General features: G+C 54.5%; 1 protein-coding gene across 7 annotated transcripts in view; it reads right to left on the reverse strand.

Annotated features, from left to right (window-relative positions):
- Positions 1-17,917, reverse strand: part of PTPRS (protein tyrosine phosphatase receptor type S) — a 109,773-nt gene that overhangs the window by 50,840 nt on the left and 41,016 nt on the right. For all 7 annotated transcript variants that reach the window (XM_040242036.1, XM_040242042.1, XM_040242041.1 and 4 more), the window contains exons 2-5: positions 14,294-14,495; positions 7,603-7,748; positions 6,963-7,104; positions 797-985 (exon numbers count right to left, since the gene is read on the reverse strand). In XM_040242036.1, coding sequence (XP_040097970.1) covers positions 797-985; positions 6,963-7,104; positions 7,603-7,748; positions 14,294-14,384 — 568 coding nt within the window. In that variant the 5' untranslated portion in view covers positions 14,385-14,495. The remainder of the gene's footprint in view (positions 1-796; positions 986-6,962; positions 7,105-7,602; positions 7,749-14,293; positions 14,496-17,917) is intronic.

Raw genomic sequence — 17,917 nt, forward strand, 5'->3', positions numbered from 1 at the left:
CCTGTGCTCCGTCCCAAGGCCCCCTTAGCCTGGGTGAACCAACTAGTGCCCCATCACATCCTTACTGCCTGTCTCAGAGATGCTCTCTCCCTGCAGCCCTCTGTGGCTCCCCATTACACTCCCTGTCTGTGCCCTTATCTCCTCTGGAGATGCTCACTGCTTCAGCACCAGAAACACTCTCTAGCCTTTGCTTTATGCTCGCCTCTGCTCCTACCTGTCTGGACCTCACTACATCCTCACAGGACACGTCCACTGTTTCAGCTCAGAACACACTCTTCCCCTGCCAGCTTCCATGGCTCCCCAGTACCTCAACCGTGCCATTACACAGCCAGTGCTCAGATGCTGAAGATGACCTTCCTTCAACACCCTCCACAGTTCCCCATCACCTCTGCCTGTCTGTCCCCCACTGTGTCCCCAATGCAGGGGCTCAGGAGATACCTATCCTCCTCTGGCTTTCCATTACCTGCAACTCTCTGTACTCCATTAGGACCCCACTGCCTGGGTACTGGGGACACTCTGCCCCCACGGTCTCAGCAGCCCCCATCACTGTGCATATCTGAGTCAGCTATGGCTCCACTCCGGCACTGAGGAACTTGCCCCCTAGCACCCACCATAGCTCCCCATTACCCCTTGTCAGTCTGCACCTTTTTCCATCCCCTGATTCAGCTCCAAAGACACCCTCTCTCCCCTCCATGGCTGCACATCAGCGCTGCCTTTCTGTGCTCCCTCAGTCCCCAGGGTGCGGGCCCCGAGATGCTGCCCTCCCTCTGCCACCCTCCTGGCCCCCTGAGCTCACCCGATCGCAGCTGCTTGATGCGCCCATTGCTGGCGCTGGGGTCCACGGGCAGGAAGTCCTTGAACCAGGTGATCTCGGGGTCCGGATTACCACTGGCAGCACAGAGCATCGTGGCTGTCCGCGTCCGCTCCACCACCTTCAGCTGGGGGCCCATGTCGATGTTGGGGAAACCGGGGGGCAGCTGGTCCTCTGGGGGGGGGGGGGCGGGTGATGGGGAAAACAGCAGGGATCCAGTTACTGCACAGCTGTCCCTCCAGGGTGGGGCTTGGGGATGGGCCCTGGGGGCAGTCCTTGCCTGGCCAGGTAATCTCCTGTAGCCTGTTTCCTCCTCTGTCTGTGGGAAACTGCGGGAACTGTTGGGAAGGCATCAGGCTAGACCAGTGTCTCTGATCTGGGCCAATCCTGCCCCAGGGGACACTGGGCCACGTCTGGGGGATGTCCATGGCTGTCACTCTCGGGATCAAGTGGGTGGGGGCCAGGGATGCTGTGCCACCCCTCAGAGTGCCCAGAATGGCCCTGATGTCAACAGTGCTGAAGTTACAGAGCCCTTGGGTTACGTCACAGCAGCCCGAGGGAGCTTTTCGAAATGGAAACAGGGTCACAGCACCCCGTGTCGCCTGCCCCGCTATAGTCTCCTCCACCCTCCGGAGGAGCCCAGGCTCCTTGCCTGGCACTGGCCCCCAGTGGCCTCGGCAGCCCCGTCTCGGGCCAGCCTCACTCTTCTCCCTCTCTCCATACAGCCACACCAGCCACCTTGGTCCCCCAAAGGCATCAGGACCCCTCCAGCATCACCTTGGGCAAAGCTCGCAGTCACAAGTTATAAACACCCTGGGAAATCCCCCAGTGGACCAGAGGTTAGGGCTCTGTGCTTCCACTGCAAAGGGTATGGGTTCCTTCCCTGATCAGGGAACTAAGATCCCATGTGCTGGCGGTGTGGTCAAAAACTAATAATAAAAAGTAAAACCCTCCCATACTCTAGAACATCCAAACATTGAACTCCATAGATCACAACGCATCTGTGTCTCTGCCGTGTCCTTACCACCCCATGTAGGTCCTGGCACACAGTAGGTGCTCAATAAATGAGCGAACGACTCAGCCTCAGTTACTGCCAACCTGTGAGAGGCATGCCTCCTGGCCTCGGTCTCCCTATTCACTCGTTAGCCTCCAGATGAAGGTAGTGGGGGAGAAAATAGCTCTCCCTGGAGACTTGGTCCCCATGTTCTAGTGATGGGTAAGAATGTGGTTCTCTTGGCACATACACATTACTACATATAAAACAGGTAACGAATAAGGACCTACTGGATAGTACAGGGAACTCTACTCAATACTCTATAATGGGCTATATAGGGAAAGAGTCTGAAGAAGAGTAGATGTATGTATTTGTATAACAGATTCACTTTGCTGGTTTTTAGCATGCATGCGTGTTTAGTCATGTCTGACTCTTTGCAACCCCATGGACTATAGCCTGCCAGGCTCTTCCATTCATGGGATTCTCCAGGCAAGAAGACTGTAATGGGTTGCCATACCCTCCTCCAGGGGATCTTCCCAACCCAGAGATTGAACCTGTGCCTTCTGTGTTGGCAGGAGAATTCTTTACTGCTGTGCCACCTGACACCAAGGTGACAAGCCGGGTGGTCTCCGTTCGTACAGTCTGCATGTCGCACCATGGGCTCTGTGGCCTGACTCAGTTGGAATTGGCACCAGGGAGGGGGGATGCAGCTTCAGGGCCTCCTGGCATGTCCCACCCCCTCCTGTACACTTTGCCCTCCCCCCTTCAGCATCTGGACTCCTGGTTCCTTTTGCTCTGACCCCTAACACCGCAGCTCCAGTCTGGCCTCGCATCCACAATGGACAAAGGGTTCCCTGGGTGGGGCATACCTCCTCAGCTACAGTTAAAACACCCACCATTCCCTTGTTATGGGCTGAAATGCACCCCACCTGCATTCACAGGTTGAAACCCTATGAATAGGGTGGATGGCATCACCAACTCAAGGGACATGAGTTTGAGCAAGCTCCAGGAGTTGGTGAAGGACAGGGAAGCCTGGCCTGCTGCAGTCCATGGGGTTGGCAAGTCAGATACCACCTAGCAACTGAACAACAATTCATAGGTTGAAACCCTAACACCCAGGACCTCAGAATTAGACTATATTTAGAGATAAGGAGTTTACAGAGATCATTAAGTCAAAGGTGGTACTAGTGCAACCCTAATCCAACAGGACTGGTGTCCCCCTAAGAAGAGGAGATTAAAACCCAGGCACACACAGAGCAGAGCTCATATAAAGATGGAGGAGAAGACAGCTGTCTTTGATCCAAGGAGAGAGGCCTCGGAAGGAACCAATCCTGCCAACACCTTGATCTCAGACCTCCAGCCTCCAGGACTGTGAACAAAAACATGTGAAGTAAGCCACCCAGATGGTGGTGCTTCGTTAGAGCAGCCCTAGCAAACTAAGACAGTCCCTGTCCCACCCCAGTGAACAAGTGATATAGTGACAAGTGACAAGAAAGCGACTGCATATAGGGCTGATGAGACAGAAGACACAGGCCTGCTTGTCTGTGGCAGGCAGAAATGTGTGTTGGTCCAGTGGAACCAGGGGTGGGGGTGACTTGGCATCACCCACCTGAGACCCCTAAGCCTGTACACCAAGGAAGAAGGCAGGGGTATTCCCAAGGTGCCAACACTAACAGCAAAAGGCTGGCAACAATCTAAACGTCTGTCAACAGAGCCTCATTATACACAGGCCAGGCCATCCACAGGGCAGGTCCCCCAAACAGCGGAAGGAATCACCTACCAGATTCAGAACAAAGTCCAAGATGCACTGCTAACTTGACAAAGTGAAAGATGTGTAGAGTAAGAATTGAAAACTATGGCCCTTGAGCCAAGTCCGGCCCCCTGCTTATTTTTGTTGATAAAGTTTTATTGGCACACAGCCACACCCACTGGTTTCCTCATCATCCCCAGCGGCTGGCCAGAACTGAAAAATTGCAACAAAGACTCTCTGGCCTGCAGGGTCAAAAATATTTACTCTCTGGCATTTTACAGGAGAAGCTTGCCACTTCCTGGTATAGACAAAGCTGCTATTTGCGTAAAAAGGAAATAACACTCATGTATTTGATTACAGATGCCCAGGAGGGAAACAAGGTATGGCGGGGCTACTGGGGGATGGACAGGGGACTGGGAAGAGGTAGGCAAGAAGACACCATGTGGGGAGAGAACAGAGCCCCAGGTACTTGGAGGGTGCAGGAAGCCAAGGCCGGGTAAGGAAGAGGTAGGCAGGGACACTATCACCCCATGTCCGCAGTTAAACAACAGAGCTGCGGTTCCTGTCCAGGCAGGAGTCGCTTCATAGAAGAAAACAGCGTAAGTTCCAAATCCTGAGCACTAAGTATGTACCAGGCAATGTTAGGTAATTTCCTATATCAGCCTCTGAGAAGGGATCCATTTCACAGAGGGGAAAGCTGAGGTTCAAACACTGGGCACACCTGCTCTGAGTCATACAGTCTGGTCTCAACAAGGCTGGAATTCGAATCCAGGCTGGGCTAAATCTGGAGGAAGCTGGATGGAGCCAGTGACTGCAGAACCCCCAAGCCGGGCCTGGACTTGTTGGGTCAGAGCGGCTGGATCCTGGCTGAGCTGTTTCACACCCAGTTCCTTCTTCCTGGGCCCGGAGGCCTGGACCACCTCACTGCATGGTCCTGATTGGCTACTGATGACGTCACTGGAGGTTCGGGCCAAGATAACCAGGCCTCAATTCTAGGTGCTCAAAGCTGGCCTAGACATGCTGGAGGCTGGGGCTGCCAGGGTCCCTCTGTGCTGACGTTTCCTGCGTGTGTGCACACGGGTGTGCATGTGTGCTCACCCACACCCCACGTGTGTCCACACGTGAGCACTTCTTGGGTGCGTGCTGCCCTGCGGGGGAGGGGCGTGCATGCCTGTGGGCGGCAGTCAGCCAGGGTGGGGGGTAGGCTGCGGCCGCCTGACGTTACCAAGAGCTCCTAATTAAACAAAAATGTTCATCGAGTACCACATTGTGCTGGATTCCTCGGAGTTTAATTAAAACAACAGCGTTAGAGGCGTGCGCAGCGTCCACAATCAGATGGCAGCGGGGTAAGAGAGGTGGGGGGTTGGGCTGGGCCCAGCAGCCCAGACCTTCCCACTAGGCTGGGGGGTCCCTGGGGCTCAAAGGAGACCAGGGGGACAGGCGCTCCAGGTCAAACGCTCTGGGCTGAGCGCCCAGCCCAAGCACCATGTCTGTTGAGGCAGCCTGAGAACAGAGAGATGCTGAGGGCCGAGATGGGGGGCAGGGAGCGGAGATGTGTCTTTCCCAGACTGGGCAGTTAATAGATTCACAGCGTGTCCTTTTAACTCTCTGAGCGCTTACAATGGAGGCTGGCACGCGGGGCGGGGGGCGGGGGGCGGGGTGGGGGTGGGGGATGTGGGGCGGGCGGGGTGTGTACAGCAGGAGCTGGGCTGTTCCGTCTGTGCCCGGGGAAAGGTCAGGGCAAAAATATCTGCTGGGAAGAGGCGGGCGGGCTGGGGCAGGCGGACTCCTCCCCTCCCCTCCCCTCCCCTCCCCTCCTCTCCCCTTTCCTCCATCCCCTAGCAGGACCAGCTCCAGGCCCCACACACAATGAAACTATGGGGCCCCTTGTTCGAAAATTACTAGGAATTTCCAGGCGGTAACAGACGAAGGCGGGCACACATCAGGGTCTGGGATCAAGTGGCCCTGTGGCCAATATGACGTCTCCTCCCAGGGCTCCAAGCTGCCAGGGAGGACACTGGATGACTCCCAACCTGGGAGCCACATGTGGGGACCACCTGCCCCCTAATGGCTGGCAGTGACTTGTACTTCTTTTTCTTTGGGCCACGTGGCATACCAGGATCTTAGTTCCCTGACCAGGAATCGAACCTGTGCCCCCTACAGCTGAAGTGCAAAGTCTTAACCACTAGACTGCCAGGGAAGTTCCGAGTGGCTTTTACTTAGAGATCAGAGAGGGTCAGGGTGGCGCTGCAGCTGACAGGCAGAACCCACCCCACAGCTGCACAATGGCTGATGGCAGCTGTCCTGTCACAACCAGAACAACAACAATAGCAATAATATCAGATAGGTAGCACCAACCAAATGCTTGTTCCTCACGCGGCACCATTAGTCCCTGACTTGTTTTGCTCACTTCTGTGGTTCGTGTAACAATCCCTTGTGGTGAACATCATTATTATTCCACTTTGGAGGTGAGGGAACTGCAGCTCAGAGAGGTTCCTTAACTTGCCCGAGGTCACAAAGCTACAGAATGGCAGTGCCAGGATGTGAACTCAAGTTGCAGGCCCCTGGGTTAAATTAATCACCTTGCAAGGGAGAAGGCAGTTGGGAGCAGCTGGTGGGCAGGTGGGAGGCGGGTTTGCAGCAAGACTGTCTGAATGATGCTGTATTACAATAAGGAAGCCATTTCCTGGTGCCCCAGCCTACTGAGGCCAGCAGGCAGTCCACAGGAAGGATCCATGGGAATGTGTGGGGAGGTGTGGTTAGCTGCTTCTGCCTAGCCAGCTGCTATTTCTCCTTTGTTTCTTTGGGGAGACCACCCCTTATTGACTCTGTCTACATGGGCTGACCCACTCTTGACTTCAGGGAAAACTCTGCCTATCAGAGTATTTCTTTCTCCAACCACAGTGACAAGCTCAGGGATGGTCATCTGATCCAAGGTGGGTCGATTAACAGTCCTGGGTCACTTAGCCCTCTCTTCTGTGTACAGGCCCCAGAGTCTGGAGCTAATGGGGAGATCTCACTGAGAATACAGTTGATAGGGAAGAGAACACCCAGAGTCTGAAGATGAAGCCTAAGAGCATGAATATGAGGTATGAGTTCCTGGATCCAGCTGAACCTGAAGCTGTTATAATCCACAAACATTTTAATTACATGAACAGATGAATTCTCCGTTTGAGCTGGATGCACCTTTTGTGCAAGTCCCTTAACAGGCTGCTCTTCTTTTCTGCAAAGGCTCAATAAATTCCCATCAGAAGGCTCTAAGACCCAGTGGTATTATGGGCTAAAAAAAGGAGATCAAAGTCCCCCACAAGTGAAAATCCAAAGCAAGACTTTCAGGGATCCCTTTGGTGTCTGTCCCCAAAACCAGGCCCCAGGGCCTCCTCCACACACCCTGGGGAGCCCGATACCTCGGAGGACAGTGAGCTTGGCATGGACGGTGATCTCCCCGACTGAGTTCTGGGCCACACACTCATAAACATTCTCATCTCGGGGTGTCCGGAGTGGCTGGATCCTCAGCACAGCCCCTGCACTCCCATCGAACTCGATCGTCTGTCGTAGGGAGGGGAGAAAGGTCAGGGTGAGGCTGGAGTCCCAGGGGTGATCAGGAGAGGAGCTGAGGGCTATACACACGTGTGTGTATAGGCCCTGTATAGATACTGGAGGCAGAAAACTGGGTCTGTACGAGTAAAGGGTATTGTGTGTACATGGGTTCGTGACACACGCAACTAAGTCTGGGGACAGGCATGCAAAATGCGGAAACGTGTATGTCTGACTATGGACATGAGCACTGGGTTGCAAATTCCCTTCTGTGAGATAAAGGTCCAGAGAGGCAAGGCATTGCTTGAGGCCACACAGCACAAAGGTGGCAGAACAAGCGAGCCTGGCAGAGCCCTCAGGGAGCACGTGTCTCCCTGCACCTGCCAGGGAGGTGGTGGAAGAAGAGAAGGGTCCCAGATGGAGAGGGAGCCAGCTCCATGCAGGAATGTTCCTCATGGCGGGGGTGGGGCTGGCCCTGGGCTGTCTCCCCTCCCTTCCCCAGCCACTCACCTCAAAGCGCTGTGAATTGACCTTCTTGCCCTTCTTGTTCCAGGTCACCCGCGGCTTGGGATCACCCGTGGCCTGACACACAAAGGAGGCCACGCCCCCTGACACACCGATCTGGTCCTTGGGTTCTTTGATGAACCTGGGGGGCTCTGGGGAGAGAAGAGGAAGAGGGGCTCTGGTGGGCCTGGGCATGTGACCAGGACCCCATGGGGCCAGGTAAATGTGCCCTCCAGCATGCCTGGCCACAGAGGTACCATGTGGGCCCGACATGAGGGCTGGAGAGGACGAAGGAGAGATGCTGCCACTGCTCGCCTTCCATGGCTACCCCGGGGCCTGCCCAGCACCCCCACCTCCCTGCTTCTGCATACAACAGCCACACACACTCACACATGGACACAGCCTCATGTGGGCACACCCACTCAGATGTAGTGCCACAAAGGAGGGTGGGAGGGGAGACCCCTAAGAATCTAGGGTCCCCAAATTCAGCCAAACCCTGGAGGGTCCTTGGTCCTAAAATGGCTTGGGAAGAGATAACTTGGTCTAATCCCCTGATGGCACATGTGGGGAAACTGAGGCACTGAACAGGGAAGCAGTGACCAAGGGACCCGAGGTCAGAACAAGCGCTTGAACCCAAGGCCCCAGCCTCTTCATCTGTGGGAGGTGTCCAAACACGAAGGGTCAGAGAAGGAGGCCAAAGCTCAGAACGGGTGACTGGATGCTACCAGCCACTAGAGCAAATGCTTATTGAGCACCTACTGTATGCAGATGTGTACACTCAGAAACATCCAGTTCTTCTGGCAGGGATTTCCCTGGTGGTCTAGTGGTTAAGACTCCAAGCTTCCAGTGCAGGGGGTGTGGGTTTGATCCCTGGTTAGGGAACTAGTATCCCACATGCTGTGCAGTATAGCCCCCCTCAAAAAAAAATTCTTCTGACAGCTCTGGGTGGGCAGAGCCACTATAATCCTTATTTCACACACAGGAAAAGTGAAGCAAGCCATCTGCTTGGACACACAGCCAGCCAGGGGCTGAGCAGGGATTTGAATGGGGCTGGTCCTGCGCCCACATCCTCTGTCCCTCACGATGAAGTGATGTGCTAAACTCTCACCAGGTAAGTCTCAAGTGGAAGTTAGGATGTCTTTTATACCTAGATAGCTGCAAGTCTGGACCTCACACAGACTATAGCACCTGGTGAGAGCTCATTAACATTGTTCTCTTTTTTTTATGGACTTTTCACAGTAACCTTTGAATTGCCCAAAGGGATCCTGGATTTCCAGCCACAGTAAAGCTACAAGATATCCCATAAAATGAATTCAGTTATTTCTGAGAGTTTTGCCAACAGATTTAAGGGCCGCAACGTGCCTAGAAGGTCCTGAAGGAAACAACCCATCTATCCAACAAAAGGGGATTATTAAATGAATACAGCCACCCACAAAGTGGAATATTATGCGGCTGTAAAAAGGGACAAGGATACTTCTGTAATGAGCTACTCGGGAAGGAATGTAAGATACCCTACAAAATGGACAAAAAATGAGGAGTAAAATGTGTAGTGAGTGTTATTTGTATGATGAGAAAACTGAAAATGGGTAAAGTATGTGTGTGTGTATGAGTGTGAGTGTGTATAGAAACAACACCTGCCTCTGAGAGGAGAAAGCAGGTAGCCAGACTCAGGGGAAGGGAGGCTTCACACCCTGGTACCTTTATTAGACTCAGAAGTATTTGCAGTAAACTGCAATTATTATTTCTGTAAGGTTTGACTAGAAAGGTGAGTAGATTGAAGAAATATATTAAGTAAAAGTTTGGGATCTGAGGCACAGAGGATCAATAACTCCAACTTGAGCAACAATTGGGCCTCATAGGTTCATCTAGAAAGTTCTGGCTACTCGGGAGTGCTGAGAAGTTCAAGAAGACCTCAGGTTCCAAATCTGGGTGCCACAAACCCCAATTTCTACCATCTGTGACTCAGGACGGGCCTTGAACAAAATACAGAGTCCCTATTCCCGTGGCTTGACTGGCCTCACCTCCCTCATTTCAGGCTGTGCTCCCATTGATATGACCCTGTGAGTCTACACTGGCCATCTCTCTGGAAAATCAGGAAACCTACTGCGTGCAGGCATGTGTGGCCTCCTTAACTCCTGTGTAGTCTACCGAGGAGGTGACTGTTCATTCCATTACACAGAGAGGACTGTGCAGCTTGAGAGAGCTTAACGAGCTTGTGCGAGTTCACACAGCTCAGACGTGACAGCACCGGGGTTTGAACCTGGGTCTCTCTGACCCTACGCCTGCATCTTCTGCTCCTCTCACCCACCAGGCCCAGAGCCTGACTGACATGGTTTTGCTGCTCCATGCTAAGCAGCCCCGGGCTGGGCCTGCTCCTCCTCCTGGAATGGTGACTGGGGCCATATGCGTCCCCAGCCAAGGTCAGGGGGGAAAGTCACTGCAGTTGGGTCAGGAATCTTGCTTCTGGGAAAAACCCTCCCTCGGGAGCTGCTGGAAGGAAGGGCAGAAGCCAGCTGCAGGGAGGGAAAAGCATCCAGCTGCCTGTTTACCACTCGGGGCCGGGGACACACCCCGAGGACCCTCCAATCCAGGGAAGGAGACTCGACGAGAGCCTGCTCTGTCCTTCCTCCTTGCGTCTGGCAGCTTCAACCTCTGCTCGGCCAGCACCTCCCCCAGGGAGCCTTCGTGGACTACCACTGGCTGGGTCAGGACTGCCTCTGTCCCCATCCTTCCCTGGGTGGCCCCCTCCACCACAGCCCTGATCACACTGGGCTGAAATACTTGGTTCCGTGCCACCTGGCAGGGTGGGTGTGAAATGGACCCCACTCCCGGGGACTCCCCCACACCACCTCTCTGAGCCTGGTGACCCTTGAAAAACTGGGGCTTTGAACCCTGTGCATGTGTGCATGCTAAGTCGCTTCAGTCATGTCTGACTCCTTGCAACCCTGTGGACTGTAGCCCACCAGGCTCCTCTGTCCATGAGATTTCCCAGGCAGGAATACTAGAGTGGGTTGCCATGCCCTCCTCCAGGGGACCTTCCCTACTCAGGGATCAGACCCACATCTCCTACGTCTTCTGCACTGACAGGTGGGTTCTTTACCACTAGCACCACCCGGGAAGCACTTGAACCCTGATATTTGCCAAATACTGAGTAATGAAACTGCCCACTCGCTCTCTGGTTCCCCCTCTCTTCAGGGCAGGTGCCTCTCAGCCTACGTCCAGGCAGCTCTGGGAGCCCAGCCAGCCCAGAAAAGCTTTCTCCGCCCGCTGCATCTCCCATTAGACTAATTCTTGTGGATGCTTAAAGTCCCCTATTTGGACAACCCTCCCCTCTTCTTGGCAAAGGGGCTCCAGACACAAGAAAGACACTGGCGTATGGCTGCAGCTTATGGCAAGCAAGCGGTCCTTTTGTGCTGGGCCTGTTCTCACACCAGCTCTATTCCGAGGCTCAGAGAGGGTGACTGACTTGCCCCTGCTCACCCAGCTTGTGACGGGCAAGAGCTAAGATTCCAACCTAGTCCCATTTGGTTCCCAAAGCCTTGCACGCTGCACACTTGATACACAGGGTTGTGGGTTTCCAGTGACAGAGAGCACCCTGGGTGTTTCCATTTCTTCGATGAAGAGACTGAGGTTCAGAGTGGTGATGCCAACAGCACTGGAAGGTTGGGAAGGGCTTGGCTCGATTTCTGTTTTTCCATTTCAGATTCTGCAGAGGAAAATCTGGTGCCGGAGGTAGAGCCCCACCCACCCTCCCGTCCCTTCCAATCCAGCCTGGGCCAGCCACACAGCGTCCTGGGAAGGTCCCACAGGACTGAGAGCTGTTTCTGGGGCAGAAACCACTCCTCTTGGTGCTGGGCGGTGGATATCCCGGCTGCCTGCCTGGGCTTTCTCCCGCTGACAGCCCCAACCCAAGCCGCTCCCTGAGGACCTGGGCTACTCTCCTTGAAGCTGGCAATGCCAATCACGGTTCCCACAGCCCCTCCGCTGACCACCCAGGTGTCAGGGCTCCTGCTAAACAGACCACCTCTTGTGGTCAAGATGCCCCAGCTTTGGAGATGGAGACCTGGCTTTGAGTCTAGGCCACTACCAATACCTATAGGGATACAGTAATAACAACTGCAGGGACTTCTTCTGGGGGTCCAGTGGTTAAGACTCCACACTTTCAGTGCAGGGGGCATGGGTTTGATCCTCAGTCGGAGAACTAAGACCCCACATGCTGCATGGCCAAATAAATAAATACAAATAATCAGTAAGTGCAGGGCTCACTGAGGGAGCACCCACTGAAGTAGCATGGCTACATACCTGGCGCTGATGCCCTGGGTCACTCTCCCTGCGTGGTTCACCCTCTGCTCTGGTTCCCTCACCCCATCTCTGCCTGCCCTCCCTTGGCAGCCAGAGAGGACCTGTGAGTATCTGAGTCAGGTCTTGCCCACTCATTCTGCCCACGGCCCTCTGGGTCTCCCACCTCCCAGGGAGCAAAACCTCATGTCTTCCAGTAGCTCATAAGACCCTGCAAAACCTGCCCCGCCCCTTTCTTGTTCTCCCCTTCACTCACTCTGCTCCAGACACACAGGCCTCCTCATTTCCTCCAACACGCCAGGCCTTCCTCCTACCCCAGGGCCTTTGCACAGGCTTTGCCCTCTGTCTAGGACACTTTCCACACTCTCCCAACATGAGTGGGGCACTCTCCTCAGCTCCTTTAAGACTCTGTTCAGATGCCATCTTTTTGGTGCAGCGTAACACCCTCTCACCCATTTAAAATGCAGCCCCCAACCCTCCACTCACAAGCTCATCTTCCTTTCTGTTTGTCTTGCCCCTGGGCGTGTCTACCATCCTGCACACTTGGGGGTCTCTCCTTCATGAGATGATCAGCTCCAAAAGGGGCTGGGATATCTGGTTTGTCCCCTAGGTCTAAACCAATACCTGGCACACAGTAGGTACTTATTAAAAACCCACCGAATGAATGAGAGCACAGAAGCACTCATAGTCCAACAGCAGAGACAGGATTTGAACCCGGGTCAGGAGAGTCTCCAGACTGTGATTTCCACCCTACTCCTCACCATAGACACTCTGCGGCCTCAGTTTCCCCATCTATTACTGGGAACAATCTCAGCTCCTTTCTGCCTGAGGGTGGTAATTGTCAGATTTATGACTTATTCCACTAGTGTATGTTAAATTAGTGCTTCTCATGTGGGGGTGCCATCAAGAAGATGGGGCCAGGGGTGCTCCATATCCCACAATGCCCATGACACCCTCCCCACAGGGAATGCTCTGGCCCCGATGCAAGCAGTACCAAGGGCAGGGGAGACCCTGAGTTAACTAAAAATGCTCAGCACCCTCGGCCTGCCATTCCCACTATGAGGAATATAGCCCAGAAGACACAGGCCCTGGGAAGTGACCGGCCATATCATGGCCCAGTTATGTCTGGCCGCTGACCCAGAGGCAATGTGGGGTGATTGGGTAGGAACCTGGGCTCTGGCACCAGGCAGTCAGGCTGCTTCCTGGCTGTAATATAACCTCACTGTGCCTCAGCTTCCTCATCTGTACAATGGGGATGGGGAAAATAGTATCCATCTCATCAGATGGTGGTGGTTGATCTGAATGGGTTAGGCATTTATTGTAAAACAATATGAAAACAAGAAAAAGCACAAATGTACAAAGCAGGTGTGTATGTCTCTGGTGTTCTCACCCAGGGGCAATAATTCTCGTGCTCGTGATAACCCAGGATTGCAGGCCTACTATGTGTAGGCAGCATGCAGGGGTTATGGCATGTCCACGTCCTGGGAATGCTGGGAGGCGGATGATGCTGAGTCTCATTCAATCATGGTGGAAACAGCCACTGAGAGAGGCTGACTCATTGGCCCAAAGTCACCTAGCAGGTTGATAGCAAAGTCAGGATTCAAATGCAGCCTAATACTAGATCCCAGTTTTTCTGCTGACTTGACATTTAATGTCCCCTTAGGCCTGAATAACACTCCTCTAGGCCCTTAGTTGTGACATAGACTTTGGCATTGGGCCCAGGACCAACCCTCATCCTTCCCACGTTACTTCCATAAGCACAGCCTTGCCCATCCCCAAACTACACAAAACTTTTTTTTTTTTTTTTAACTCCAGGCCTTTCCATGTGATAACACCTTGCCCAGTAATGCCCTTTCTATAGGCAAACTCGTACACACCCACAAAACCCCAGCTCCAATGCCCTCTCTCCCAAGAAGCCTCCCCTGGCTCCTCCTGGGAAGATTTGATTGTCTGTGTGTCAAACAACTGGTCACTGGTGTTTCTCCTTGTGGCAAGGGAAAGTGAACTCTGTGGCTTCTTCAGGAGCGACTTCAAGTAAGTCCCTGCCTCGTCCTCTAAGCCTTGGTTTCTCTGATCCAAAAATGGGGATGGTAATGGGACTAGCTGGGTTCTGTGAGGTAGAGGGAGAGGAGGCAGATAAAGTCTGCATTTAGCACTGGTCTGGGTGCAGAGTCGATGCTTCGGAAACCCACATGGTCACCCCTGTTACTATGACTGCTTTTTAATACCATCCTTAAGATCTGCCTCTGCACCTCACAGGACCCAGCACAAAGCAAGCATTCTACTTGGCCTCATTCATGGAGCACAAAGGCTCTGTTTGGCAAAACCATGGGCCCTCAGGGAGAGGTGGGGACACGTTTTCACATGCACACATGCAAACTCAGATGCCCGTACTTACCTTCTGCGGCACAGCCTCCGACCAGCAGGACCACGAGGAGGCCCACAGGCCTGATCACAGATGCTACACCATGGCCCCAGGCAGGCGCCATGCTCAGCCGTGACCTGCAAACTTCGACCTTCGACCTCCACCCTGGAGGGGGGGATAGCCCCCCAGGTCCCTCACAGAGAGGCCTCGAGCCAAGCGTCAGACGGGGCAGCGTCTGCAGAGATAAACAAAGGGGCTGTGAGAGGGGAGCAGGAATCCAGGGTGCCTTCGTGGGGGAGGCAGCTGGAGGATCCCAGAGGGGCAGAGGAGAATCATGGGGTTCGAGGGTCATGGGGTGATGATGGGGCAGAATGAGAGCACTGAGCCCCTATGATGAACTGAAAGTCTGTGTTCCGCCCCCAACAAAATCATGATGTTGAAATCTAACCCTTTGTGTGGATGGTATTAAAGGTCTTTGGGAGGCAATCAGGTCATGCGGTGGAGCCCTCATGAATGGGATTAGTGCCCTTATAATGGGACTTCCCTGGGGGGTTCAGACGGTAAGAAATCTGCCTGCAATGTGGGAGACCCAGGTTCGATCCCTGGGTTGGGAAGATCCCCTGGAGAAGGGAATGGTTACCCACTCCAGTATTCTTGCCTAGAGAATCCCATGGATAGAGGAGCCTGGTGGGCTACAGTCCATGGGGTCGCAAAGAGTTAGCCATGACTGAGTGACTAACACTTTCAAAGGGACCCAGAGAGCTCCCCCACTACCCCCACCACGAGGACACAGCTAGAAGAGAATCATCTGCGAATCAGGAGGCGAGTTCTCACCAGACACTAGATCTGCCAGCGTCTTGATCTTCGGCTTTCGGCCTCCAGAACCGTGAGAAATGAGTGTTGTTTATAATCCGCTCAGTCTATGATATTTTTTTATGTCAGCCTGAATGGACAGAGACACCCCCAACCCGGGCTGGGTCCTGATCCCACTTAAGCCTCAGCTCCAATGGAGCCCAGACCCAAGACCTTGGCTGAGCCCCCCACTAGAAATCACTCTGAACATCCGAGTCCTCCCACTCCCAGGCTGAGCCTGTTGAAGGCCAAGGCTCCAGGTGACACTGCCGACTGTCCCTACCACCAGGACCCTTTGGCCACCAGATGGATCCTCCCTCCCAAACACCTCTGTTGGCTTCTGCCCTGCTCTAACACCTATGGCTCCTGTGACCCCCAGAGGAAGCCGTTCCTGCTGATCTCCTGCTCCCTCCCTTGGGAGGTGTGGCCACACAGCCCCAGCTCAACCCCACCTCAGAGCCTTTGAACCCACCAAGTTCCTTGCCGCGAATGCTGTTCCCCCCAATTCCGACTGCTGTGTGACAGGTCTCAGTCCCACTGTTGCTTCCTCTGGAAGCCCTCCCTGCCTCTCACAGGTCAGCCCCCACCCCCATGCCACATCCCACGGCTTCAGAAACGACTGAGCTCATCCTCCACGGCATTTATCCCAGTTTGCAAGTCAAATGCGAATGTGTATCACCAGTGTCTGTTTCTCCCACGGGAATTCAACCTCTGCTAAGGCAGAAGGGTCCTTCTCGGGACCCAAACCCTGGGACAGCCCCCTCCCCAGTGCCCTCCCTGGCCAGGGCACAAGGGAGGGACAGGGAGAGGCCATGCCCTGGGTGGGTCCAGACCGTGACCACAAGGATGGGTGCCGCGTAATGATGGGGCAGCCCCTGTGATTCTGGTTCCCAAAATACCCAGCTGCGGTCACCTCGCCCAGCCCCAGAGCAGCTCTAGGGGAAGGCTGGGCTAGCGGTGGCCGGGTCATGGTCCAGGGTGGAGAGTGGAGAAATCAGGATGAGAAGAGTCGGGGCTGGGGGGCTCAACAGGCACACAGTAAGACCACATGAGACCAGACAGAGATGGAGGCTACTTGCACACAGTCAGGTCACAGACAGGGAGACCAGACACCATCACAGATGTACAGTCAGGTGACAGAGATGGGTCCACATGCATCGGTTCAGTTCAGCCACTTAGTCATGTCCGACTCTTCCTGTCCATCACCAACCCCTAGAGTTTGCTCAAACTCATACCCATCAAGTCAGTGATGCCTTCCAACCATCTCATCCTCTGTCGTCCCCTTCCCCTCCTGCCCTCAATCTTTCCCAGCATCAGGGTCTTTTCTAACAAGTCAGTTCTTTGCACGAGGTGGCCAAAGTATTGGAGCTTTAGCATCAGTCCTTCTAATGAACGTTCAGGATTGATTTCCTTCAGGATTGACTGGTTTGATCTCCTCGCAGTCCAAGGAGCTCTCAAGAGTCTTCTCTAACACCACAGTTCAAAGGCATCAATTCTTCGTAGTCAGGCCAATAACACTCACCACAGGCACACGGACAGGCACAAAATCAGGCTCCAGACACTGGGTTGCAATGGGGCTGACAGCATATGTCAACAGTCAGATCAGAGGCAGACACGGGTCCACGCCAAGATCACAGATCCACAGCCAGGCGAGACACGCATACATAGGGTCATGAGCACGCAGGCAATATACACACACAGCTGGGTTGTGGGCAAACATGAGTATGGAGGCAGATGCGAGCTCCATGGGGCACAGGAGGTGAAAACACACAGCCCCCAGACTCAGATGTGGGCACATAGTGGGCGACAAAGATAGGCAGTCAGCAGACAGAGCTTGCACCCATCCAGACAATATATACCCAGAAACGCATAGTCAGACCCCCCTCATCCACATGTACACACTCAGGCACGCGCACAGTCAGACCATAGACACACACTGGGACCCAACTGGTCCAGGATGTGCAGATGGGGAAACGGAAGCCTGGAGCCAGCCACCTCCCCTGGCAATCCCTCTACAGGCCCTTTAAGAGCAAAACTGGCTGATGGGGATGGTGAAGGCCCTAGCTGGAGAAACGGCCCATGGCCAGCTGCGGCCAGGGTGACCACAGCAGCTGACGCCACCCACAGATGCACACAGACTCAGCCCCATCTGGGGGACAGGGTGGGGCTCTGGCCCAGACCACTTGGATCGGCGGGAGAGGCCTGCACAGAGCCTCAGGGAAACCGAGGCAATGTAGCAACACAGACTGCCAAACCCAGGGCTGCCAGGCCCCCTGGGGCATGGGGGTAAGGTGGGGGTGACCTCCTAGTTCCTGTCTACTCACCTCCAATACAAGTTGGCATGGGCAGGGGTCACCCGCAGGAAGGGCCCCAGCCACGATGCTCCCCCGCTCCCCCATGCCCCATGGGAGCCAAGGGCAGCCACCTTCTAGACTGGGAGGCCCCTAATTACCCGCTGGGCCCACGCCTTCTCAATTACTGGGCAGGATGGGGCTGATCCAGGCACAGGCAGGGCCTGGCCATCAGCTCCTGGCTCCCCCAAAGAGGCCAGTCCAGCCTGCTGGGCGCGGGGAGGACAGAGCACTGGGGGCTAGCAAGGCCTGAGGCAGGAATGGGGGTAGCAGAGGATCAGACAGAACAGAAGGTTCCAAGTTCCAGGGTCTCTCAGGCCCCCACCCTCCCTGAAGGATCTTGCTATAGCAAAGCCCCTGGCTCTCTCCCTCCTCTGGCTTCCTGCAAGACCCAGGTATGAGAGTCTTCTACAAGGGGTCAGGGGAGAAGATAAACAAATCCTATCAGCTCTGC

The sequence above is a fragment of the Oryx dammah genome, unplaced genomic scaffold (genome assembly GCF_014754425.2).
Source record: "Oryx dammah isolate SB20612 unplaced genomic scaffold, SCBI_Odam_1.1 HiC_scaffold_5, whole genome shotgun sequence".
In the NCBI taxonomy this organism is placed as follows: domain Eukaryota; kingdom Metazoa; phylum Chordata; class Mammalia; order Artiodactyla; family Bovidae; genus Oryx; species Oryx dammah.